Raw genomic sequence first — 27,500 nt, 5'->3', positions numbered from 1 at the left:
GTGTCTGCTGCCCTTGAAGAATAAATTGCCTATGTTATATAGGTTCATAGGTGTGTACTAGGCTAATGGCCCAGGAGCCTTTACAAGCCTAGCCCATAGGATTAACCTGACATTGTGCCACCCGACCTTAGTTCCTAGTGCCTCTGTTGAGTACAGCCACTGGAGTGATCCCCAGGGCGAATTTTCTATTTCCCATCCACTCATCAAGATTTCTCTTGAAGAGAGCCAGTGAGGTGCTCTGTTTGACATGTATGGAAAGTCTATGCCATAGCATGGGCAGTCTCTGGGTTATGAACCTGTCCCTCCAGCACATGCTGTTGATTTTGGTAATGAGGTTGAGATCTGTGGAGCATGTGGTGCAGAGGGATTGGGATTTCTTTAGATGTAGCATTTTTAACAGAGCTGGGTTAGGCATGGCTTTGTAAGTCAAGCAGAGATCGCCTCCAAGTAGGCGATATGAAACAGAGAGTAGTTGGAGTTTTTTGAGTCTGCCTATGTAGGACAAGTGTTTAAGGCCTAGGAACCTCTTTGTGAGGTATTTTTGCAGCCTCTCCAGTTGTTGTAGGTATCTAGTGAGGTACATGCCAAATGGGGCATTGTACTCGATGATTGACCTAATGAGGGAAGAGTAGAGGGAGACAATTACCTCTTTCTTCCTGGATGCAAAACCCTTACTAATGACATGTGCCACATAGAAGGACTTTCTGACCACAGTGGTAATGTGTTGGTCAAAAGAGAGGTTCCTGTCAACCTGTGTTCCCAGATCTCTTATAATGCCTTCTGTGTTCAGTGGACTACCATCGATGTGGTAATTCATGGGACCCGGGTTTTTCCCAAAGTGGATGACGACACATTTTTTTGGCATTGAGCTTAAGGCCATGGTTCTGACACCAGTGAAGCCTTTCTGTAGGATGTCAACATCACTTGGGGAGTTAATAATAGCTCCCAACCTGCAATCGTCTGCAAACTTTGTCAGACAGAGTCCCTTCATGTTGACCAGGACTTCAGAGAAGTAGATAACAGGAGAGGAATCAGGACGAACTCTGTGGCACTCCACTTGTGACTGGTTGGCAGTCTGACTTGGAATCAGCTACTTTCACACTGTGGGTTCTATCTGTGAGCCAGTTTGCAACCCAGCTAGTGATATAGGGGTTAATGCCTAGCTTAGTTAGTTTTTCTATGATTCCTGTGTGGGGAATGGTATCAAAGGCCTTGGCCAGATAAAGGTAGGCTGTATGAACCATCTTGCCTTCATCCACGGCTCTGGTGACTGATTCAAAGAAGTCGACCAAGTTGAGCAGCGCATTGGGAGGGTGCCTAATGGTAAAGGTGTTTGCCTTACAAACAGAAGGTGCAGGGTTTGAGTCTCACAAGGGATAATTGGCTAGGCTTGAAATGGCTCGCAAGGGCAGTTAGCTTAGTGCTAATCTATGAACCTATGATCTACCCTTCACAAAACCAAACTGTGTGGGATCCAGAGTATGTAGATTCCCTATATCCTTGTTTAATATGTCAATGAATATGCATTCCATAGCTTTGATATTAAGCTTGTCAGGCTAATGGGGCTATAGTTCCCAGGGTCTGTAGTCACTCCTCCTTTGTGGAGAGGGATGACTGTAGCAGTGCGCCATTCAGTAGGGACAAAGCCTTAGGTGAGTCTGTGATTAAACAGGGCACACAAGTGAGGTGCCAGTTCACTCTGTAGTTCATGTAGAACACAGCAAGGGATATTGTCAGGTCCCATAGAAGCCTGGCAATCGACTGGTATTGTTATTGGTCCTTGGGGGGGGGGGGGTAAAGTTGGCACGGAATCTGTTGGCCAGTATATTGGCAATATCTGTTGGTTTGGTATAGTAGGTACCATTGTACAGTAACTTAGAGCAAATCTGGGTATTGCCGTGGAGATTCATTACATAACTATAGAAGTTATGTTAAGCTGGTAATATTGCAATAGGCAATAGATGGCAAACTGAAAAACAGGTTCATAGTTACTGGGCATCTCATCCAAAAGAGGACATACTCAGGACTGCAACACTCCACCCCCTTAAAATACAACACAGTATCACCAATCCACCTACATGCTGTGGCAGTAAAACCCACAGCCTTCTATATCATCATCTATATTTATATGCTACCTGTTGTGCTACTAACACTGCTTTAAAATTCTGTACCACAATAGTGGTACCATTTGCTAATCAAAACAGTTGCACATTGTAAACAGACTTAGCATGATCAGCAGTAAACGTATCTTCCCTTGAAGCTCACCATTCCTTGAAAATGCACTTGAAACTAAATTCCTTGAAAAATGCATATGAAACTCGGTTCCTTGAAAATGCAGCTTGGTAGTTAGGTAGAGGATTCAGGATCCTGTTTCCTGTAGCTAAGGTACGGGACTTGAGCCTAAGCAATTACTAACCACCTGTAAACCCTAACTACAGCATTTCACTCTCTGTCTCACACACACATACCTCTCTTAGTGCAAGAAATCTGAACATAGCCTAAAATAAATAGGGACTGGTTATACATTTTTCTTATGAACTTATAAAATCGCTATAATAATAGGATTTGTGTTAGTTTGCATTTTTCTAAAGGATATGAAGTCTAAAACTCAAATGTCTGTCATTTAGCAACTTCAGTCCTTTTTATGAGGAACAGACAAAAATATGGAAGAAAAATCCGGACATTCTGCATAAACATCAACAGTTGAGAGGTATGCTACCTCTTACACACACACACACACACACACACACACACCCTTACCTCCCTCTTACACATGCACATACACATCTGTCAACCGTTTAACAGAAGAAATGTGGACAAAGTCTGTCATAATGGGGGAGGCAAAGGCCCAAAAACTAGGGACATGTTTTAAATATTGCTTTTTTAAACTTAGAAAGTTGCTAGAATAACAGGATCTGTGTTAGAAGTCATTTTCTGAAGGATATGAAGTCTGAAACTCAAATGCATGTCATTATTTAGTAACTTTAATCCTTAGATCCCAGTGATTTGTCAAAAAAAGACAATTTTTATGAGGAACAGACTAAAAATATAAGGCAAAAATGTGGACATTCCGTGAAAATCGGTACAGTTGAGAGGCATAATTCACATACACCCCATACCTTCCTCTTACACTCCCCAGTACTTCTCAACCTTTTAGAGCAAGAAATTTGGACAAAACCACAAATAATGGGGGGGGGCCTAAAAATAGGAGCACATTTTAACTGTTGCTCTTACAAACTTAAAAGGTTGATAGAAAACAGCAAGTTGTGCATTAGTATGAATTTTGTGAAGGATATGAAGTCTAAAGCTCAAATGTATGCCTCTATTTTCTGATTTCAGTCCTCAATGATTTGACAGAAAAACACAATTTTATGAGAAACAGACCAAAATATGAGGCAAAAATCTGGACATTCTGTGAAAATTTGGACAATTGAGATGTATGACCCTCCCAGCTCCCTCTTACACACACACACACACACACACACACACACACACACACACACACACACACACACACAAATACACATGATTGGACCCTCTGCAAAACTGGCATACACTCTGCTGGAACCTCTGCAAACTGACACGCATTGTCTCAGAACCTCTGCAAACTGCCTCCTCGGGTCCAGAAATCTATCCCTGCTGCAAACATGCAAAGTAAAGGCAGCTATTAAAATGCTGCTACACTTATGCCTTCTCAGGAACCTGCTGCTACACGCATAAAAAGTAAATCAATTTGAACCTCACACAAAGTAAAGCATAAAGAAATCCATCAAAATGCTGCTGCAGTTTTATGCCTACTTGATAATTTCTGCAAACTGCCTGCTTGGAAACCTGTAAATCCATTGCTCCTGGTGAAAATTAAATCTTGGGAACGTCTGTCAGCCCACAAATTCTGACTCGCTCCTATCAGAGTAAATAAATCTTATGTCACTTCAAATCACTGCTTCTTACATACACAGAAACACACCCCTGCCTACCTACTTCTGACACTCGCACACACCCCTACCTACCTACTTCTTACACACACACACACACACACACACACACACACACACACACACACACACACCTACCTCTCACTTGTCCAGTCATTGTCTGCAGTCCATATGCCTTCAGGAATTGAAATTCCACAAAAGCGGATGAGGAGGACGTAAACAATCAGTCACACAGACACAGCAGGTGGTCTATGCGACCGGACACGAAGGGCATTTTTAAAGAAGAATACCAAAAAAAACATTTTTCCCAGCCAGTATGGGCAGTCAATGCCACAACCACTTGTGGGTCCACCGTACTGGTGCATGTCGTGTGTATATATATATATATATATATATATATATATATATATATATATATATATGTGTATATATAATCTATGAGTTTGGTCGATTATTGCTAGGAAGCTTCACTTCTGCATTGTCTATCCACTTTGGTATATGGTGCAGGTAGTCGACAGTTGCGCCATAAAGGATAATGCTTGGGGAAGGACAATACATACAGGATTATGCGATCTTGGAGTTAATATATGTAATTATATTGAGTATGGATTTAGCAGGTGGCGTAGGAGGAGCAGGAGGGAAGCACTGGTTTTATTAATGTGTTTTTTTTAGGAGTAACCAAGGAGCATGTGCAGACAGTGCTGACATTTTGCAATTTAACATTATTGTGTTGATGTTAAGCATATCAGTATAACACCAAATTGACTGTTACCACTAGATCCATACATATATATGTGTGTGTGTGTGTGTGTGTGTGTGTGTGTGTGTGTGTGTGTGTGTGTGTATATATATAGATTCACTTCATAACACTGAAAGCTCAAAACACTGAAACTCAAAACACTGAAACTTCAAAATCTTGAAAACTCAAAACACTGAAAACACATATCATACATATACTGAGTTTAAACAACATAAATCGTAGCACTTTCCACCAAGTGTAAGCAGGGAGGCAAGGCCCCCTGCACAGCCCCTGCTACTTATATATATCAACTCCAAGACTGCATATCACTACACTAAGTGCTATGATTTATGTTGTTTAAACTCAGTATATATATATATATATATATATATATATATATATGTGTGTGTGTGTGTCTGTGTGTGTGTGTTTTCGGTGTTTTGAGTTTTCAGTGTTTTGGTCTTCTATGTTAGGAAGTTTTCTCATTTTCAGTGTTTTGAGCTTTCAGTGTTATGAAGTGAATCCATATCTATATATATATATATATATATATATATATATATATCTACATAGGTTCATAGGTAGGTATTAGGCCATTGGCTCTAGGGCCTGTACAAGCCTAGCCAAAAAGGTACCCTGGCTTTCGTCACCCAAGAAAATTATTTCCCTGTGCCCCTGTCAAGCAGAACCACAGAAGTGATCCCCAGGGTGAATTTCCTATTACCCATCCAATCATCAAGATTTTTCTTGAAGAGTGCTAATGAGGAGCTCTGTTTGACATAGATAGGTAGTCTGTTCCAGAGTATGGGAAGTCTCTGGGACAGGAATCTATCCCTCCAGCATGTTCTGTTTATTGTGGTGACAAGGTTTAGGTCCCTAGAGCGTGTAGCTTGGAGGGATTGGGATTTCTTTAAGTGGAGCATGTCCAACAGCACTGGGTTTGACATAGCTTTGTATGTTAGGCAGAGATCACCTCTGAGTAGGCGATATGCGACGGAGTAAAGTTGGAGTTTTTTGAGACGGTCTGCGTAAGGCATCTGTTTGAGGCCAGTAATCTTCTTTGTGAGGTATTTTTGCGGCCTTTACAGTTGTTGTAGATGTCTTGTGAGGTACATACCAAAAGGGACGTTGTACTCTATAATGGGTCTAATGAGTGATGAGTAGAGGGGGACAATGACCTCTTTTTTCCTGGATGAGAAACCTTTTGTGATGAGGTGTGCCACGTAGAAGGATTTCCTGACCACTGTGGCGATGTGATTATCAAAGGAGAGACTACTGTCCACCTGTGTCCCAAGGTCTCTTATCACACTTTCGGTGTTAAGTAGACTACCGCCTATGTGGTAGTTCATGGGTACAGAGTTTTTACCAAAGGGGGTGACAATGCACTTTTTGGCATTGAGCTTGAGACCATGTCTTTGACACCAGGCATCTGTCTCAGTGAGGCCCTTTTGTAGGATGTCCACATCGTTAGGAGTTTCGATTATGGCTCCTAGTTTGCAGTCATCTGCGAATTTAGTTAGCCAAAGACCTTCTGTGTTAGCCTGTACTTCAGAGAAGTAGATACCAAACAGGAGAGGACCCAGGACTGAACCCTGTGGTACTCCACATGTCACTGGTCTGAAGTTTGATTTGGAGGCTGCTACTTTCACAGTGTGGGTTCTGTCAGTAAGCCAGTTGGCAACCCATCTTGTGACATTGGGATTTATACGTAGTTTAGTGAGTTTATCTATAATTCCAGAGTGGGGGATGGTGTTGAATGCCTTGGCGAGATCTAGATAGGCTGTGTGAACCACCTTACCCTCATCTATGGCTTTGGTGACTACTTCAAAGGAGTATATCAGGTTTAGGAGACATGATCTGCCTCTTACAAACCCAAACTGTGTGGGGTCCAGAGTTTGGAGATCTCCAATGTCTTTGTTTATGAGTTCCATGATGATACGTTCCATGGCCTTGCGGACCAGGCTCGTCAGGCTAATGGGGCGGTAGTTCCCGGGGTCTGTTGTGGCCCTCCCCCTTTGTGGAGTGGGATAACTGTCGTGGTGCACCATTCAATGGGCATAAAGCCTGAGGTGAGGCTAAGATTAAACATGGTACTTAGGTGGGGTGCCAGTTCATTCTGTAGTTCATGTAGAAGGCAGCCTGGGATGTTGTCAGGTTTCATGGATGCTGTGTTATTGGCTTTGGAGAGTGAGGTTTTTAGATTCATAGATTCATAGATTCATAGATTAGTACTAGGCTAACTGCTCTTGCGAGCCATTTTTAAGCCTAGCCAATTATCCCCTGTGAGATTCAAACCCTGTACCTTGTGTTTGTAAGGCAAACACCTTAACCGTTAGGCCACCCTCCCAACCAACACACCCATGCAACCAATTACCTGTGCAGCCGTGATTACAGGAACTTTGCATTCTTCTGGTATAAAGGTGGGCCCTTTAGTGGGTGAGAGGGGGGTAAAGTTAGCACTGAACCTATCTGCCAGGATGCTGGCACTATCAGTTGGTTCTGTATATTTAGTGTCATTGTGCTATAACTCAGAGCAGATCTGAGTGTTGCCATTGAGATTCTTGACATAGCTATAGAATGCTTTGTGGTTGTCCTTAGAATCAGTGGCAATTTTGTTTTCATAACTAGCTTTGGAGGATTTTATGAGGGATCTCAGCTTCTTACTGAGGCTGACCAGGGAGTTCCTCCAATCATCGGATTTTACTCTTTTTTGCAACAGTTTCTTTCTTCTGTTGTAGAGTTTGTTTATGGCAGAAGACCACCAGATTGGCTTCCTTTTTTTGGAGGATAGCATCTTAGTTCTGTTAGGGATAGCATGATCCATGCAGTCGTGTAAGTGCTTATGAAGTGCATTTGTGTAGGATTCAGCAGTTGTACCTCTGTTGTCCATCTGCATGGGTGTCGTGAAGTTTGCCACTTCTGTCTTAAGAAGTGTGAAGTTGGCTTTGGAGAAATTTTTTATGGTTGTTTCCCTAATGGGGTGGGAGCGGGATGTGGATGTCTAGGGTGATTAGCTTGTGGTCGGATCTGACCAACGAGGAGCTGACCTCTGGTGTGGAACACCGGCCACCCATGTTGGTGATGACCAGGTCTAGGATATTGCTGCCCCTGGTGGGGGTGTGGATAAGTTGATCCAAGGCGTTGGAATTGATGATTTCCAGAAAACGTTGAGCAAAAGAGTTGGTACATGAGTACTTTTCCCAGTTAATGGTAGGGTAGTTGAAATAACCCATTATTAGAGTGTTGGGTTGTACCTTAATATTTTCCAGTGTATCAAGAAAAGAGGAGTGGGAATCCTGGGGCATGGTGGGGGGGTCTGTAGCAAGCTACAATCTGGATTGCAGTTTTTCCCAGAGTTAGTTGAACTTGGATAATCTCGGATGCATTATGCTGAGCAACTAGCTTGGTAGTGTGGATATCCTTAATGAATATGGACACGCCTCCACCTTTAGTGTTTCGGTCCGGGTTTGGTGGCCGAAAGGTGTGGTATGAATTATAGCCTGGTAATGCAGGGGTGCTCTCTGGAGCTTTGAACCAGGTCTTTGTCGCTGCACAGATGTCAATGTTCTTCATTTAAAGGAGTGCCTCGGGTGAGTGCATTTTGAGGTTTAGACTTCTAGCATTGAGTAGCATTACCCTCACATTTTGCTTGCTTGTACCTGTTACGGTGGTGAGTTTGTCATTTGAACCTTGCCTAAAAAAGGCACTATATGGGGTGGCAAGAGCCTTTACCAATATCCAGAATCCCAAGGGTGACAGGTGCAGGCCATCTCTGGCAAAGCAGCGTGGTCTGTCGATCATGTCATCCCAGGCAGACAGATACTGGATTCCCTTAGAATGACACCAGAAGCTTAGTCAATTGTTAAAGTCAATTGTTAAAGTCAAGTCAGTATATGTATATGTATATATGTATACACACACACACACACACACACACACACACACACACACACACACACACACACACACACGCACACACACACATACAGTTGTAGTTTATTTTCACTTCATTTCTTGTGCAAAAAAATAAGAAATCTCCATAAAATGCAAAGTACAGACATGCAAGTGATGTGATAGTACTGGTAATAGCAAACTGATCCTAAAAACTGTATGTTAATTTATATAAAAATATAATGACTATATGGTTCAACTAGGTACCGATTGTTTGATACATTGGAGCACTTTTAGCTTCTGGTACTTCTGAAATGTGGCACATTTTCAGATATTCATGTTTGTTCTTTTATTTTAGGTACTGTATAAAGACAGATGCATCTTTCTAGAGGATTGCCCTTGCTCACTGGCTAAGCATTCCATTCCTTGGCTGCAGAATGTTACCATAGAGGAGAGAGAAAAGGAATATGTACCAGGGGAGGTCATTCTCTATCAGTGTAACAGCTGGTAAGCATATTCTTTTTACATGCATTTATTTATGGCATTTGATGATTGAGCATATCCCACTGAGTCATGTCCCTTTTGCAGAAGAGGAAGCCCAAAGAGGCAGGCACACATAAGTAGTACATAGCAAGCATTAATCAGTAGTTTACATGTGTCAAGGCACAAAGATTTGCTCCCAAGTCATATGTAGGGCCTATTGCAACAACATTTTAACTCCCTGCCACTGACTGCATGAACATGTTGCATATATAGATTAGGGTCCTTCACAGTGATACTTCAAAAATAAATATGCATCTTTCCAGCAGCACATCTACACTGCAAAGATAGGAGTCCAAATGGAGAGATGATAAATCAACAAGCAAAAGAGAATATTGTTGCTGGAACTGGGTTCATCCTCAAGTCTTGGTGAATACATTCGAGAGGTGGACCTTGTTTTTCACAAAATCTCACCAAGACGACACTGATATATAGACTATATTTTATAGAGTGCACAAGACCCAGGATAAAAAAGTGCCCAATCCTGGTAGGCACACTGGTGCCAGGAATGGAAAAAATGACAGCGTAGAATCCTCAAGACATGAAAACATTCCTACAATGGGGCTAGGCCACGCCCAGGAGGAAGATGCCCCTCCTGTTGTAGAAGGAAGTAGTAGTCCACAGACATCACAAAAATTAAGAGGCCAAAAAAAAGAGCCATAAAGACGATAATGTGGACTATTGAGGATAAGAAAGAAATTACATATTGTTACTATTATGCAAGAAGCTGAGAATATACAGACAGAAGATATACAAAAAGATTGAGAGAAATTATAGGAAAGAAAAATAATTGCAGAAGAAAAACTGTTAGAAGTCTTAAATAAAAACTTGCGTCCATTAATACCTCAGATTTATGAAAAATATTATATAGACCAAGAAACCTTCGGCCATTTGGAAAAAGAAGTAACTGAGGAAGTGTGAAATTATAAAGAACAAAATCTAGAGAATTTTGAAAGCTATAAAAAGGAAATATGGACATGGGAAAGAAAGAGTTCTGATATGGTGCAATATTTATGCAGAGGAGAAAGCCCAATTAATTGATACAAAAAAGCAGCATTGAAAAAAGAGAGCCAGCAGACTGTAGCATAAATATTTATTAACTCAAAGGCATGAAAAGGAGACCGAACAGACCATTTTCGGCTGTAAAGTACAAAGCCTTCTTCAGTGCAGTAAAAACATATTCACTTGTTCTCCTTTTTATAGCTAAACACTAAATGAAGCGCCAACGTAGCGAATTAATTATTCAGTTAACCATACCAATTAAAGGTATTCATTAAGCCCTGGTGAAAACAGTGCCCCCAGTTTGATGAGCTATTTCTTCTCTTTATTATTTAATATCTGATGCCAACCTGATTTATTTGTTCTCTGTCCAATGATTCTATCAATCACAGTAAAAGTGAAGGATGCATTGTTATGTATCCCAGTATGTTTGTATAAAGCATTTATGAGCTTCTCGTGTCTGATACCACTTAAATGTTCAGAGATTCTGAATTTTAAGGGCCTTGACGTTTGTCCCACATAAAATGCAGTGCAGCTACAGGTAGCCAAATATATCACCCCGTCAGTTTGACAGTTAGCAAAAAAGAAAATATCAAATACTTGCCCAGTATTCTTGCTGCTGAACTGGCATGCCTTCATCACCCTTTTGCAGTGAGTGCAATGGTGGTAGGGAAAACATCCCTTGAGTTGGTCCCCCACAAGAGTTGTTTGTATAACATCACCTTTACTTCTCCAACTATGTTTATAATGATTTAAGAATGAGCCCAAATTCTTGCCTCTCCTGAAAGAAAATTGACATCTGTCATCCAGAAACTCGCATATTTTGTTATCTGCCAAAAGTATGCTGCAATGTCTATGGACACTATTGATTAGGACATCAGTGTTTCTACCTTACGTCGTGACCAGACGGATGGTTGAATCTTAGTTCTTAGTCTTTTCCCTATATGTTAAGAGATCCTGCCTGATACGAATAGCCACCCAATATCTGACCTGAACGATATTCCCCATTTTGTATCCTCTGTTCCTGAATATGGTGGTAAGGTGGTCTTGGTATACCTGATAAGTAGCATCACTTGAACATATGTTTTTCATATGTAAAAATTGTGATTTTGGGATGTTGCTGCATATATGTGGAGGATGAACGCTGGTAGCATGGAGAAGGAAGTTGTATTGGGGGTACCTGTGATACACTTCCGATGTTAGGGTATGATCATTGTTCCTAATAACTAAGATATCTAGAAAAGTAATCTTATTAATGTCAAAGGTAACAGTGAAGTGTATACTCCATTTGTTGTCATTTAAGTATCCGACAAACTCCGTAAGGTAGTCAGAGTCCGATCTCCATACTAACCAGCAGTTATTCAAGTATCTTCTCCAAATAGCAGTGTCATCTAAATAGATATTATTTGAGTTGTCATAGATGAGCTGTTCCTCAATATGGGCCATGAATAAGTCAGCATATATGGGGGCAAACGAGGCCCCCATGGCAGTATCTTGTATTTGTAAATAGCATTTGTTCTGGTAATAGAACACGTTCTTGGTAAGAACATGTTTGGCTAAGCAAAGTAAAAAGGTGATGAAACCCGGATGGTACAACTCTGACTTATATAACCAGTATTCTAATGCTTCCAGCCCCGCCCAGTGAGGAATGTTGGTGTACAATGCAGAAACATCAAGGGTGCAAAGCAACCACCCATGCTCAAGTTGCATCTCTGAAATAACTTTAAGGAATTCCGTGGTGTCTTGAATGTGGGCCCTAACCCATTTCGAAGTGGTTTGAGATACTGTGTCAGAAACTGGGATAATGGTTCCGTGAGGGAACCCCTACCTGAAAGTATAGGTCTACCAGGTGGATTTTCCAGATTCTTGTGTATTTTGGGTAGAAAGTATATATATACAGGTTGGTGGCAAAGCACGAAGCATCAGAGACTATCCATGTGCAACTAACAGTGGGTAAAACTGCCTTCCAGTTTATAGCCTGCTACAGACCACCCTCCCAAACCCAGGAACCCCACTCGGCCTTCCTGAGAACACTGGAAAATATGAAGGTCTCACCAAACACCATTATATTGGGCGACTTCAACTACCCAAACATAGACTGGGAGCATTACTCTAGCTCCAACACCCTAGCCCAAAGGTTCCTAGAATTTATAAACTCAAATGCTATGGAACAACTTGTTACCACTCCCACAAGAGGGGAAAACATACTGGACCTGATCATCACCAACATGGGGACTCTATGCTCCAGACCAGAAGTGTATCCCTCACTGGTAAGATCAGACCATAAACTAATCTCACTGGATATTCACATCCCGACCCCACCCCCTGCCCAGAAAACCACAGTGAAAAACTTCTCTAAAGCAAATTTTGCACTCCTCAAAACTGAGGTGGAATCCTTCAAAGCCCCCGGGCCTGTGGAAAATACAGCCCAGACCGCAGAATCCTTTATAAACGCATTCTATGAACACCTTCAGGAATGCATGGATCATGCGATCCCAAATAAAACCAAGACCCAATCCTCCAAAGGTAGACGTCCTGTCTGGTGGACCCCAGCCATAAACAAACTATACAATAGAAGGAGGAAGCTACTAAATGATAAAGCAAAATCCCAAAAAGGGAAGGCATCACTGATCAGTATTAGCAAAAAACTACGGGCACACATAAAATTGTCTAAGGCCAGCTTCGAGAGAAAAATTGCACAGGACACTAAGGATAGTCACAAGGCTTTCTTTAGTTATGTTAGGAACCTGGGTGGTAATTCCCAGATATGCTCAGAATTAGTCCAAAATGACAAAAATTATACTGAACCCACAGACATTCCCAACACCCTAGCTGACAGGTCCAGCGCAAACCCACAGACCTGCCCACCAAAAGGGCAAATCACTATCCCAGCAGAGTGCTGCCCCTGACATCTCAGATGCTCAGGTAAGAGCCGCCTCTCCAAAGCAAAAACACAGCATCAATGGGACCAGATGGTGTCCCGGCTCGCCCTACATGAACTCAAAGAAGAGCTAAACCCAAACATAAAACTACTGTTCAATCTCAGCCTTACTACAGGATATGTGCCCAAAGAGTGGCGTACAGCAACAGTGGTCCCTCTCCATAAAGGTGGTGCCTCAACGGATCCTGGAAACTATCGCCCCATAAGCCTGACTAGCTTGGTCTGCAAAGCTATGGAAAGGATCATCATGGACCTCATAAATAAAGATATTGGGGACCTACAAACACTGGATCCTACCCAGTTCGGCTTTGTTAAGGGCAGATCCTGCCTCTTAAACCTGGTTGATTTCTTTGAAACAGTCACCAAGGCCATTGACGAGGGAAGGTGGTCCACACAGCCTACCTGGACCTCGCAAAAGCCTTCGATACAATACCCCACTCGGGCATTATAGATAAGCTCACCAGCTTAAATATAAACCCCTATGTCACTAGATGGATTGCAAACTGGCTCAAGGACAGAACCCACATGGTTAGAATTGCTGGAGCCATGTCAGACTCCAAACCAGTTACAAGTGGTGTCCCACAAGGCTCAGTCCTGGGACCTCTCTTGTTCGGTATATATTTCTCGGAGGTACAGGCCAACACGGAAGGACTGTGGCTGACCAAGTTTGCAGATGACTGCAAACTGGGTGCCATAATCGACTCTCCAGCCGACACAAGCATCCTCCAAAAGGGCCTCATAGAAACAGACAACTGGTGCCAGAGCCATGGCCTCAAGCTAAATGCCAAAATGTGTATAGTCATCCCCTTTGGCAAAAACAAAGTGCCCACAAATTACCACATAGGTGGAAATCCATTAAGTACAGAAGAAGTAATTAGGGACCTGGGGACCCAAGTTGATAGCAATCTCTCATTTGACAACCACGTGGCCAAAGTGGTTAGAAAAACATTTTATATAGCCCACCTAATCATGAAGGGATTCACATCTAGATCAGGGAGGTCATCGTGCCTCTTTACTCATCCCTCATCAGGCCCATAATTGAGTACAATGCCCTTTTGGGATGTACCTTACCAGACACCTGCAGCAACTGGAAAGACCCCAAAAGTACCTCACCAAGAGGATCAAAGGGCTCAAACAGATGCCATATGCTGCCCGGTTAAAGAAACTCCAGCTCTACTCAGTGGCATACCGCCTGTTCAGAGGAGATCTGTGCCTGACGTATAAAGCCATGTCCAACCCGGAATTAATGGACATGCTGCACCTCAGAAAATCCAAATCCCATCGAGCTACGCTCGAGAGACTTGAACCTCAGCACTGAAATAAATAGGACATGCTGGAGGGACAGATTCATAACCCAGAGGCTCCCTTCACTCTGGAATAAAATCCCAGTCCAGGTTAGGCAGAGTCCCTCATTGACTCTCTTCAAGAGGAATCTTGATGAGTGGATGGGAGATCGTAGGTTTACCCCGGGTATCACTTCTGTGTCACTGTTAGATAGAGGCACAGTATACTAACCTCGAAAAAGGGCATAGCAAAATAAATTTAAAATGGGTGGCGAAAGCCAAACACATTCTGGCTAGGCTTATAAATGCCCTAGGGCAGATAGCCTAGTATGAACCTATGAACCTATGAACCTATATATATATATATATATATATATATATATATATATATATATGTATATGGGCTAGAAGTGTCGGGCACCGTGAGGTGATGTAATGTGTTGTCCGTGATAATTCCTTCATTCTTGGCAGATGCCAAAAACTGGTCGATTTGTTTTTTGAAACCAGGAGTTGGGTCCAATATCATACGAGTATAGTAACGACTATCAACTAAGTGTCCCATAGCTTCTGTGTTGTATTGGGTCCAGTCCTGTACTACCACTGCCCCACCCTTATCAGCAGACAATATTGCCAAATCATGGTTAGTTTCAAGTTCATGGATAGGATCCATTTCAATCTTTGAGAGGTTGGTTGATTTGGCATGGAACTCCCTAAAGTTGAAATGCAGATCTTTAAGAATGCAATTCTGAAACATTAACACATTGTGATGCATTGGTGGCATGAAATTAGATTTGTGGTATCTGAATCCATCCTGCAATTCAGGATTGGGTGCTGTTTTAAAAAACAGTCTCAGGTTAAGAAGTCTACAAAATGAAGCAATATCTTGTGCAAATGAATCTTCAGATACATAAAAGCCAGGTATAAAATTAAGACCTTTATTCAAAATTTTATCTTGGGTGAGTTGCAAAGGAGTGAATGAAATGTTCAGTACATTATTATGTTCTATTTCACTACCATCAATTTCAACAATCCTTCCATGTTGTCCACGTTTGTGATGTTTCCTGCCCCCCCTCCTTTGCCTACCCCTAAAGGGATCGATGTGTTGCTTCATTTAGAGGCTGGAGAGTCTGGAGCATTCTGTACATCAGGCTCTAAACCTGACGAGGATTCCTCACCAGAAGTATCTTAACTAAATGAGGAAGGCTTTTTAAGAATGGAACTGGGTCTTTTCCTTTTGACCACCTTTCTGTGTGTTTGCTCGAACCTCACGTACCTATTACTGGAAAAAGGATGCCCACCCTCATAGTCAGTTAGATCCTTATGAAACTTTTTCAGTTTTCTGTCTTTTAATTGCTGCTCCAAGGTTAGCAGATCCTGACTAAGTTTCCTAAGACAGGTGTTATAGGACTCCTGCCACTCAAATTTCTGGATGTCCGCACACATTTGTGTGATTTCTAATATATCTTTGTCAATTGTTCTCTCCTAATGAGAGGCTAAGATTTCCACAAAGTTCATGGAGGCTCTTTGTTAAGCCACATCCCATTGTTCTGTAAGGGTGGTATATTTGGAACCAATGGCTGTATACTACCCGTCAACCCCCATGGTGATATGCCCTTAGTTAAATATGCCTTAAAAAGCTTGGAATGCCATACATTGGTCCTAAAGGACCTAATACTCGTATTTAGTTTGAGAAACTGTGCTTTGCATGTATTTTCTAGGACCATATCATCTGGCCCATTTTGATTAACTGTATTGTCAAGGCCAAAAATGGCCAAATCATCCCTATCAGAGGATAAACCCTGTAGCAGGTTAGTAAGGTCCATTGGTAGTTAATAATCAGCACAAAAATAAATGCTATCTGTTCCCTATACTAACACCAGGAGTCAGAAATATGAATCACCTAATTGGGGTAATCAGATCACCTAAATTTGGTCCAATGGTGAAGATAAAGTCATAGTCAGTGAAGAAGATAGTGGAGAAAGTCTAAGACAGGTTATATCACTGCAAGATGGAATGAGTCTCTCGAGGAAGGAGAAACAGGAGGAGGAGGAGACATCTGAAGAAGAAATATGGACATGGGAAAGATATTTAATATGGTGCAATATTTATGCAAAGGAGAAAGCAAAACTAATCAATACAAAAAGAGCAACACCAAATATATTTGAAGAGAAACACAGGCAAAGGTATCTGGACATGGAAACATTTTCAATACTAAAAATAAGAAAACAAAGAGGAAAAGTAGAAAAGAGGATTCGTAATGGAGAAGTTATAGAAATAGGTTATGGATTACCTGTGAAGGGAAGGATTTAGTATAGAAAATCTAACTTTGACAACATCAGATCAGGATAGAGCAATGGACCCCCAAATTAAGGAGATACCAGTGAAGCAGGAAATATCTGATCAGGTGCCATATGAAGATACTTTGGAGCCTTCCATAGGAAAGCAATACAAGTGGCAACTCTGACACAGTCAATGTTGTAGAGTGATAAACCAGTGAGGTCCCATATGAAAGGGCAATGGATGGCACATGATGAAACCGAAGAGAATATGGCACAGGAAGATGCTGTGGAACTTTCTATAGAATGCTCACAGGAAAGAGAACAAAGAATATGCCCTCAGTTTAGAAGAAAATGGTCTAAGAGATGAGTTGCTTGATTTAATAGATAGGCAGACATATTAAGATCAATGAAAGAAATAGACTACAGAAAGTCAATAAAACCCAAAAAGTTAGAAGTTTGATAAAACAAATGAGCACAGTAATTAGGACTGTTCATAGAGATTCATGCACTATAACAGAAGTAAATAGGATATATTACTGTGCAGCTAAATTAATAACAGATAAAGTCTTACCTCAAAAACACAGGGTAGTAAGGAAAAGGAAGGGGAGAAATCGAATGCCATCATGGAAGTATCAAACTGAGAAAACTACAAAGCAATTAAGACAAGAGTTGTCACTGTTAGAAAAGTATAGAGAAAGGAAGAGATCAACAAAAATACTCAAAGATAGACGTGATAAAAGCAATGAGCGATATCAGACCAGATCAGGATCTGTTATGCACTATAGCAAATAATAAACTAAAAATATCAGCACAGGCAGAAAAACTTAACATATGCAGATAGATATAAAGGAAAAGTACAAAACACACACAGTAAGACGTTGTCCTGTTCGATTCTCAGCTAGAGCGTCTTCTGTGTGGAGACATGCGTGAATGGACGTATCTTTGTTGAAGGTTGTGCGTCAGGGCCAGCAACTCGGCACGTAAAAATCTACTGCCAATCATTAGCGGACCGGAGTTCCGCTGTGGCGACCCCTAACTGGGAAAAGCCGAAAGACACAACAACAACAACAAAAAAATAAGCAATTTACTGATAACCCAAAAACGTTTTGTAGAGAATTGAGAAACAAGGCAAAAGGAACTGAATCACTACCCAAAAAAGATCCCGTGGAACATAAAGATGCTAAATGGATAGAAGAAGTAAAAGAAAGAATAAGAAGTTCAAATGTACAAGATATGAAATGGGATGAATTAATGGCCAGAGAGATTGAAACAAAGTTAAGAAAAGCTCCTAATTGGTCCGGGTGTAGTATCTAACTTCTAGCTAAAAGTATTAACATCTTTACTTGAAGATTTAGCCATGCGTAAGAATTATTTGTGTGCGCACCCTTAACAGACACCAACCTGGTTAACAACAGAAAAAATAATACTCCTACTTAAGAGCAAACTTGAAGTTATCCATAAAACTATAGACCAATAACTTGCCTTCCAATGACATATACACTGAAATTGATGCCAACAGAGTTTATAGTCACTTAGAAGAAAACTCAATCATGGCAATAGAACAAACGGGTAGCAATATGTGACAGAGAATAGTTGGAGTTTTCTGAGTGGGACAAGTATTTAAGGCCCAGGATCCTCTTTATGAGGTGCTTTTGTGGCCTCTTCAGTTGTTGCAGGTGTCTAGTGCAAAATGGGGCATTGTACTCGATGATTGGCCTAATGAGGGAAAAGTAGAGAGAGACAATGACCTCTTTTTTCCTAGATGCAAAACCCTTAGTAATGAGATGTGCCACATAGAAGGACTTTCTGATCATAGTGGCAATGTGGTGGTCAAAAGAGAGGTTGCTGTCAACATGTGTTCCTGGATCTCTTATAATGCCTTCTGTGTTCAGTGGACTACCATCGATGTGGTAATTCATGGGAACCAGGTTTTTTCCAAAGGGGATGATGACACATTTTTTGGTATTGAGCTTAAGGCCATGGTTCTGACACCAGTCGTTGGTCTCAGTGAGGCCTTTCTGTAGGATGTCAGCATCACTTGGGGAGTTAATAATAGCTCCCAACTTGCAATCGTCTGTGAACTTTGTCAGCCAGGGTCCCTTCATGTTGGCCTGGACTTCAGAGAAGTAGGTACCAAACAGGAAAGGACCCAGGACCGAACCCTGTGGGACTCCACTCATGACGGGTCGGCAGTCTGACTTGGAGTCAGCTACTTTCACACTGTGGGTTCTATCTGTGAGCCAGTTTGCAACCCACCTAGTGATATAGGGGTTGATGCCTAGCTTAGTGAGTTTTTCTATGATTCCTGAGTGGGGAATGGTATCAAAGACCTTGGCCAGATCAAGGTAGACTGTATGAACCACCTTGCCTTCATCCACAGCTCTGGTGACTGACTCAAAGAAGTCAACCAGGTTGAGCAGGCATGACCTACCCTTCACAAAACCAAACTGTGTGGGATCCAGAGTTGGGAGATTCCCTATATCCTTGTTTATTAGGTTCATGATGATGCATTCCATAGCTTTGCATGTCAGACTCATCAGGCTAATGGGATAGTTCCCAAGGTCTGTAGTTGCTCCTCCTTTGTGGAGAGGGATGACTGTAGCAGTGCGCCATTCGGTAGGGACAAAGCCTGAGGTGAGGCTGTGATTGAACAGGGCACATAGGTGAGGTGTAGAACACAGCCAGGGATATTGTCAGGTCCCATAGAAGCTGTATTCTTGGCCTTGGACAGTGCTGTTTTAACCTGTGCAACAGTGATACTAGGTGCTTGGTAATCTACTGGTATTGTATATTGTCCTTTATGGAGGGGTTAAAGTTGGCACTGAATCTGTCAGCCAGTGTATTGGCAATATCTGTTTACTCGGTATAGGAGGTACCATTGTGCAGTAGCTCAGAACAAATCTGGGTATTGCTGTGGAGATTCTTTACATAACTATAGAAGGCCTTGTGGTTGTCTTTACTCGCTGCTGTAATTCTGTTTTCATAGCTAGCTTTAGAGGATGTGATGAGGTGTATCAACTTTCTGTTGAGGTTGATAAGGGAGTTTTTCCAGTCTTGGGATTTCACCTTATTCCGCATCAGTTTCCTCTTTCTGTTGCAGAGTTTGTTTATGGCAGGGGACCACCAGACTGGCTTCCTTTTTTTTTTTTTGGAAGAGAGCGTCTTAGTTCTTTTCGGTATGGCGATATCCATGCATTTGTTTGTGTTCGTACAGTGTATTGATGTATAATTCGGTGGTCTTGCAACTATTTTCCATTTGCATGGGTGCTGTGAAGTTAGCCACCTCTGTTTTTAGGAGCCCAAAGTTAGCTTTGGAGACGTTTTTCATGGGGGTTACCTTTGTGGGGGTGTGGAAGGGATGTGGATTTCCAAGGTGATTAGTTTGCAGTCAGATCTAACCATGTAGGAGTTGACTACTGGTGTAGAGTAACGGTCGCCTATGTTAGTAATGACCAGGTCAAGGATGTTGCTACCTCTAGAGAGGGTAAGAATGAGTTGGTCCAAGGAATTGGAATTAATGAATTCCAGGAAACGTTGGGCAAGTGTATTGGTACATGAGTAGTTTTCCCAGTTAATGGAGGGGTAGTTGAAGTCGCCCAGTATGAGAATGTTAGGTTGGACCCAAATATTCTCCAGGGTGCTTAGGAATGTGGAGTATGATTCTTGAGACATGGTTTGGGACCTATAGCAGGCTACGACCTGAATCACTGTCTTACCCACTGTTAGCTGCACCTGAAGTATCTCTGATGCATTATGTTGGGCTACAAGTCTGGAGGTGTTCGCATCCTTGATGAATATGCAACCACCACTGTCTTTGGAGCTTCGGTCCAAGTTCTGGGGCGAAAAGGTGTGGAATGAGTTATAGCCTGGTAGTGCAGGGTTGCTTTCTGCTGCCTTGAACCAGGTCTCTGTTACAGCACAAATGTTGATGTTCTCCAGTTTAAGGAGTGCTTTGAGTGAGTGCATTTTGAGATTTAGACTGCTAGCATTGAGCAGCATGATCCTCAGATTGCATTTGTTTTTAGCTGTTACAGTGTTAATTTGGTCTTTGGAACACTGCCTAAAAAAGGCACTGTAGGGGTGGCAAGAGCCTTGGCCAGTATCCGTAAGCCCAGGGGCGACAGATGCAGGCCAACTCTGGCAAAGCATTGAGGTCTGCAAATCATGTCATCCCAGGCAGACATATACTGGATCCCCTTAGAATGACACCAGAAACTTAGACATTTGTTGAAATCAGTAATTTTCTGCTTGTACTTTGGTATCATTCTGGGTGATGGTAGGAGGCTGCTGAGTTCTAGGGTAATAGCCACCTGGGCTACATAATCCGAGAGCTCCTCCATGTCTCTTTTCATGTAGTCCAGGGAGGTACATCTCAGGTCATTCACACCCACATGTACAATGACAGAGTCATATTTGTACCTGTTGTTGAGGGACCTGAGTGCGTGCGTTATGTGGCAGATCCTGGCACCTGACAGGCAGCTTACTGTTACTTTCTCCTTAGTCAGCCTAGTGAGTGGGACATCAGTGTGCCTCACTATTGAGTCACCTATAACTAGTGTGTTGGGCATGCTGTTTTGCCTTAGGGGCTTTTGTTGAGGGCATACTGTTTAGGAGAGTTATGTGTCTCGTGATTAGTGTTGTGTTGTGGTGGTCGATTGCATTTCTGCCTTGGAGGTCTCCGCTGTTTGGGTAGATTTTTATTGAGAGCCTCTGTGAAGGTGGGTGTGTGGTTTGTGTTTTTCTGTGAAGGCAGTGGTGGTGTGTGTTCTTGAGGGCTATGTGTTCCATGTGGTGTGGTGCAAGAGTTGATCTTCTCCTCTTGACCAGCTATTCCAGTCTAGATTGGAGAGTGCGTGGCTTCAAATTTGGATTTATAAGTGCATCTCTCACAAGTCTGAGTGTTGGGAGGTAAGAGGAGAGGGTTGTCGGCGTACATGAGACAGTTGCTACATTGCCTCAGGATGCCCAAGTTCACCAGGTTAATAGGAGAAAGCACAGGGAACTGACCTTTAGACATGCCTGGAGGGGTGGGCATTAATAATAAGTACTGGAGTTATTTCCTTGTAGAACGTTTAGTGCTGGTAGCACTTTTGTGTGCTACAATAATTGCTACAAGATGTCTAGTAAAGTGCTAGACTAATAAGGTAGTAAAAGTGCAGGAGAGGAGAGAACTAGCAGATCTAAGGGAAAAATCAAAGAGCAGACTTTGGCACCACTCAGAAGTTTACAAACAGTCCTGGATACAGCAAACCTGTATCTGGGCTAGACTAGTTATAGGAAAGCTGGGAAACAAGCACAAATGCGGGCTTTTAAACCAATGTATAAAATTGCCTTAATGTCGAAGCATTTTTCCGTGTTTGTTACACCCTGACTGTTAGGTGCAAATTAGTGTATTAATTATTTTTAAAATATCTTGGCATAAATAGTGGGCACATTTTCAATACCACCATCAATATTAAAATTAGTAATTGAAAATTAAATGTATTGGCAATTCTGTATTGAATTTTGGCTCTAAATGGGCTTATATATGAACATAGTATTCGTAATCGTCTGGATTAAATATAGATCACTGAAACCATATATGCACCTCAACTTATTTCCTAAAGAATTCTGAACAAAGACAAAATTAATGAGATTGACAAAGACCCAAAATCAGGCTCAGTTTTTTAAATGTTATTCTAATTCATTTAAAAAGTTAATTGAGCAGATTTTGCATCAACTTGCATTTTCTGAACCATAAGAAATATGAAACTCTAATGTATGGTGTTACTGATCGACTGCAATAATGATTTACCAGAAAATCAGAAAAAAATCAACACTTTTTTTGTTACAGTGCAAGAAAAAAAAAGAGTTAAAACTGGGATGTTTTGCAAAATCATGAACAGTTGAGAGATATGAAGACGTATTTCAAAAAAAGTTACAAAGTTTAGTGAAAAGAGAGCAGGTTCTAGTAAGAATGTTTGATTAAAAACATCAAAGAAAGCCATCCTGTCCTGGCACTTTTTCCAGATCACAAGGTATACTTAACTTAGTCCTTTATATAAGAAGGTTAATGTAATCACATTGACTTTGGAGTGGGAATTGTTAAGAAATATTTTCAGTGTTAATTATCATTTGGTATTTTCTCATCTAAGTGTGGATTATTATTAAACTTGTAATAGTTATAACGTTTCACAGATGAAAATCACCCTCTATTTTTAGGGAACTGTTTTTGTCAGGAATATGAGCTTGTCTCTATATTAACCAAGTAGTAAATGAGTATTCATGTTCCACACAATTTTGGTACTAACAGCCGAAAAATGCATAATGCAGTGAATTAAGTGACAGTTGTAGAATTTGAAAAATTACCTTTGCATTGCATTACTGGTTGGAGCTCAGAGGTCATTGTCTAACACAAAGCAGGCTGAGGCAACTGTTGAAATGGTAGTCTGACCAGCTAGTTGTGGGGGATAGGGATAGTACAGAACATCATTTCTGCCAGCTCACCTATTCTTCCGGGGAAGGGAAGTGTTTACAGCCAGTAACTAACAGATGTTGCTGAAATCCAGTGATGTTAGTCCAGTGGTGTGCATATGTAATATGTACTGGGAAATGGGCAGGACACAGTGGAGAGGGCCTAACAATAAAAAGGCCTTCAACTGTTAGGATGGTACCATATCAGAATGTAATTTCTTTGTTTCTGCACACTTCCCCTCATTACCTACACTAAAGTTTCCGAACCTGCAGTGCTCTGATCCAAAGGGATGAATTAGACCAATGTCAGGGAAGATGGAGAGAAAAAATTGCGGAGGGGCTTCAGTGCATGATTGTTGGTAGGCAGCTATGGAAGAAACCATTTTTTTTGCATAGAAGTACTAATTCAGAACTCTGGTAGGTATACTGTTTAAGGTGACAAAGGCAGATTGCTACCCATTTCATCTGTTTGGGAAGGGTGGTTAGGATATTTTTATTTTATTTTATTTATTTTACATTTGTTAACTGGGGGTGTCTGACTGAGCTGAAAAGGCCCTTTTTCAGCAGAGGCCCGGGGAGAAAAGCTCCATAAAGAAAAATTACAGACACATTTAGTTATTTAGACATAATCAGTATACACACAAATTACAAGAGACATGTTTTTACAGTGGTATGCGGCACAAACAGTTACAGTGGAGAGAACAATCAAAAAAGATATTAATTTTAAAAATAAAAGTAATAGATTTGTGGTGTACAGCTGAACTTTGGAATGTAGGTAGAATACATAAATAGTACACAGGTACAGTACATACATTGTAGATTAGCCAGTGTTTGTGAGTAAGATTGAAAAACTATTATCAATTGCTCTAGATTTAGTATGCATATGTTATCCGCTTTCACTAGCCTGGGGAGCAATCATGGCACTGCCAACTTTGCTTGAGATGTTGCCTGATGAGGTCTTTAAAGGAGGCTTTGGATGATGTGTTTTGAATGCTAGTAGGGACAGAGTTCCATTTTTTAGCCACGTAACTACTATATAGTGCATCTCCAAAGCTATTGTAGCTGTTGGTGACTTCTAGTAGTAGTTTGCTTGATGATCTAAGAGGCCTTTTGGCTGAGTGATGTTGTACTAGGTTTTGAGGGCAGGACACTTATTGGGGAGGTAATAGATAGAATGACAGAGGCAGAGCTGATTGTAGGTTAGGAGGTTGGGCAGTTCAAGCCAGTGGAGCTGTCTCAAAGCAGTACAGTGATGAGTTCTATATGAGCAATTTGCAGCAAAATGGGCAATTCTGTTATAGCAAGCTTCCATTTTGCTTAGTTCAGTTTTGTTGAGATTAGTCAGAATGGGAGATGCATACAGTAGGGTGGATAGAAGTTGGGAGCGAGCAATGGCTGATCTTGTGTTGTTGGTAAGAAATGGTTTGATACGGTAGAGTGACCCCAGTTTGGCATGTACTTTTTTAATAGTTAAGTTCAGATGACTATCAAATTTTAGGTGGGAGTCTATGGTTATTCCCAATAAATTAGCCTGTGCCACTGGAGCAATTAGAGTAGCATTTGTGGAGTAGATAGTGAATTGACAGTTAGTGTTTTTGTTAGAACTGGTTATAATCATAAGCTGAGTTTTCTTTGGATTGAGGATAAGTTGGGCTTTGGTAAGGTAGTTTTCAATGTCAGAGAATGCTAGTTGAGTTGTTTGCAGGAGGGTGGGAATGTTTTGTGCAGCACAGATTAAGGTAGTGTCATCTGCATACTGAATTATAGATGCATGCTGTGTGGAGGTGTGGAGGTCATTTGTGAAGACTGTGAATAGTAGTGGTCCTAAGATAGAACCCTGTGGGACTCCTATAGTTATGGGCAGCTGAGGAGAGAGAGAATTTTCCCATTTCACAGCTTGGTACCTGTCAGTTAAGTAGCTTTGGAACCAAGTAAGAGTGGAATTAGATAGATGATATTGGTTTAGTTTGTTTAGCAGGATTTGGTGCGAGACTGTGTCAAATGCTTTGGACATATCCAAAAAGAGTTGACACTTGCAGGCCTTCATTTTGAGACGGTTTACTGTGTCTGTGAAGCAGAGGAGAGCTGTAGTGGTACTATGGGCAGGTCTGAAACCATGCTGAGTAGGTGACAGGATGTTGCAGTCTAGGAGATAGTTTAGCATCTGGGTATGGATGCATTTTTCTAGGATTTTGGCCAGGGGGGAGAGTAAAGCAATGGGTCTGTAGTTATTAAGTTCAGTGGAGGTCCCGCCTTTATGTATGGGTGTAACATAGGATATTTTCCAGAGTTTGGGCACATAGTTTTCAACAATTGATCTGTTTATGAGAGTGGAGACTGGGATAGCAATAGCATCTGCTGTAAGTTTCAAGAAATAGCTGGGGAGTAGGTTGGCTGCTGTTGACGAGGTTTTTAGTTTGGAGAACATGCCTTTGATTGAAGTGGTGGAAACTGTTTTGAGGGTAAAGCTAGTATTAGAGTTATTTGTGTTGGTGGGGATAGTGAGGAAGGAACTGTCCTGTGATACTAAGGATAGAATTGAGTTCACAAAGTGGGAGTTGAATTGTGTTTCAATGGGAACTTTAGTGTCAGGGGTGGTTGGTTTGGGGGTAGCCTTTTGGGTGGATTTTAGTAGCTGTTTTACATTTTGCCAAAATTTTTGCGGGTTGTGTTGGTATTTAGTTTGTAATGTTGTGTAGTAGGATTTTTTGTCCAGCCTAATGCATTTTTTTGCACGGTTGCGCAGTTCTTGGTACTTAGTTAGGGTTTGTGTTTCTTTGTTTTTTTTGATAGTAACGCCAGGCAGTGTCTCTGGACTTGAGGATTTGTTTGGTTTCTTTACTGAGCCATGGGTTTGTAGAGGTTCTAACCTTGATTTTGCGCAATGGAGCGACAGTGTCTAGGTGTTGTAGAAATGTTTTGTTGAAATATGCTACAGCCTGGTCAAGTGGGAGGGCTTTTAGGGGGTCCAGTCACAGTTACACAGTAAAGTGTTGAGGACCTCAGGAGAGAATTTTTTTGTGTTTCTAGTGGATATATAGTTAATGGTTTTGCATATGCTTGTTCTACTACGTATAAAGTATATTATGTTGTGGTCACTTAAGGTGTCTGGGAGACTGCCTGTGTGAGGGTACAATGTGGGGTTGCTAGTTAGGACCCAGTCAAGGATGGATTCCCTTTTAGAGTTTTTATCACACCTAGTTGGAATTTGGACTAGCTGCTGGTAGCCATGGAGATTTATTAGATTACTTGGTGGTTCTGATATACAGGTGAACCAATCTAGGTTGAAGTCCCCAGAATAAGGGTTTCTTGTGAGTATGTGGAAGAACACCAGGATAAGAAGTCTTCAAGGCTAGCAGGTGTATTACCAGGTGGAATATAGATCACAATTATGGTGATGACCTTTTAGGGTGAAGTTGAAGTTGTGAGATAAGTATGTCCCAATTATTGGGGGAGGGGTAGGAGTTTGGTAATTGATGGACAGTTAAGTTGGACTTGTAGAGTAAGGCAGTTCCACCCCCTTTACGAAGTGGTCTGTCTTGTCTAATGATATTGTAGTTGGTAGGGAGAACTTCTGAGTTAGCTATGTTTTTATTTAGCCAGGTTTCTGTTAAAGCAACTATGTCTGGGGAGTAGTGTGCTATTGTGGCCTGGAGTTCAGGTATTTTATTTTTGATACTTCTAATATTAATATTTAGCATTAAAAGATGATATGAGGATAAATATACTGTATTGTTTAAGGAAGGACTTGAAAGTGACAGTTGTGTATAGCAATGGGTTTTGCTAGGGAGCAGGAAGAACAAAGGTGTAGAACTGTTGCAAGTCAATAATAATTTACCTATACGAAGGCGCTATAAGAAAAGAGTCAAAGAAAAAAAAACAATGGCACAAAGGGATTCTTGTTACCTTGTTTTTTAGAGGGATCGACTCCCAAATAAGAATAGAGGTAAGAATGTAGAAATTAGTTTTTCTTTTTGGCTTGAATAGGATGTTGTAAATCTGCATTCAAGTTTAAATAAGCATGTATGCTCTGTGGAAGTTTAGTTAGAGGACACTTCAATATTCTGAAGTGGCTCAAAGCATGCACTGTTTTTTCATACAGTTTTATTGGCAATAATATTACATGTCATTATAAATAGAAAATAGGAGTTATAAATGGAGGATGAAGCTATGGTACTTCATCTGTGGAAGAACAGAAACAATGCCAGTTTTTTGTGTGTGCAGTGACTTCAACCCTGCACCTCCTTACTGATATATGGCAACTAAGTGGTCACCCAACTGCAGTGACAAAGGAAGCATTGTCAATATCATTGATTCCTTGCCAGTTATGTAATGGTCAGTTTCATATGGCAAACACCACTCTCCATGTTGTAGCTCATCTAGTCATGAACATCAAGTTATAACATTGACCGTTATCTACACAGTCACTAGTAGAACAAC

At 41.3% G+C, this 27,500-nt stretch overlaps 1 protein-coding gene across 1 annotated transcript in view; it reads left to right on the top strand.

Annotated features, from left to right (window-relative positions):
* LOC122797804 (SCO-spondin-like) overlaps nt 1-27,500 on the top strand; it is a 4,708,783-nt gene that overhangs the window by 4,312,230 nt on the left and 369,053 nt on the right. The window contains exon 104 of the mRNA XM_044066325.1: nt 8,924-9,072. Coding sequence (XP_043922260.1) covers nt 8,924-9,072 — 149 coding nt within the window. The remainder of the gene's footprint in view (nt 1-8,923; nt 9,073-27,500) is intronic.

The sequence above is a fragment of the Protopterus annectens genome, chromosome 3.part1 (genome assembly GCF_019279795.1).
Source record: "Protopterus annectens isolate FY-2018-M chromosome 3.part1, PAN1.0, whole genome shotgun sequence".
NCBI lineage: Eukaryota > Metazoa > Chordata > Ceratodontiformes > Protopteridae > Protopterus > Protopterus annectens.
The sequence above is the reverse complement of the archived record's forward strand: the minus strand, read 5'-3'. Positions and strand labels throughout refer to the sequence as shown.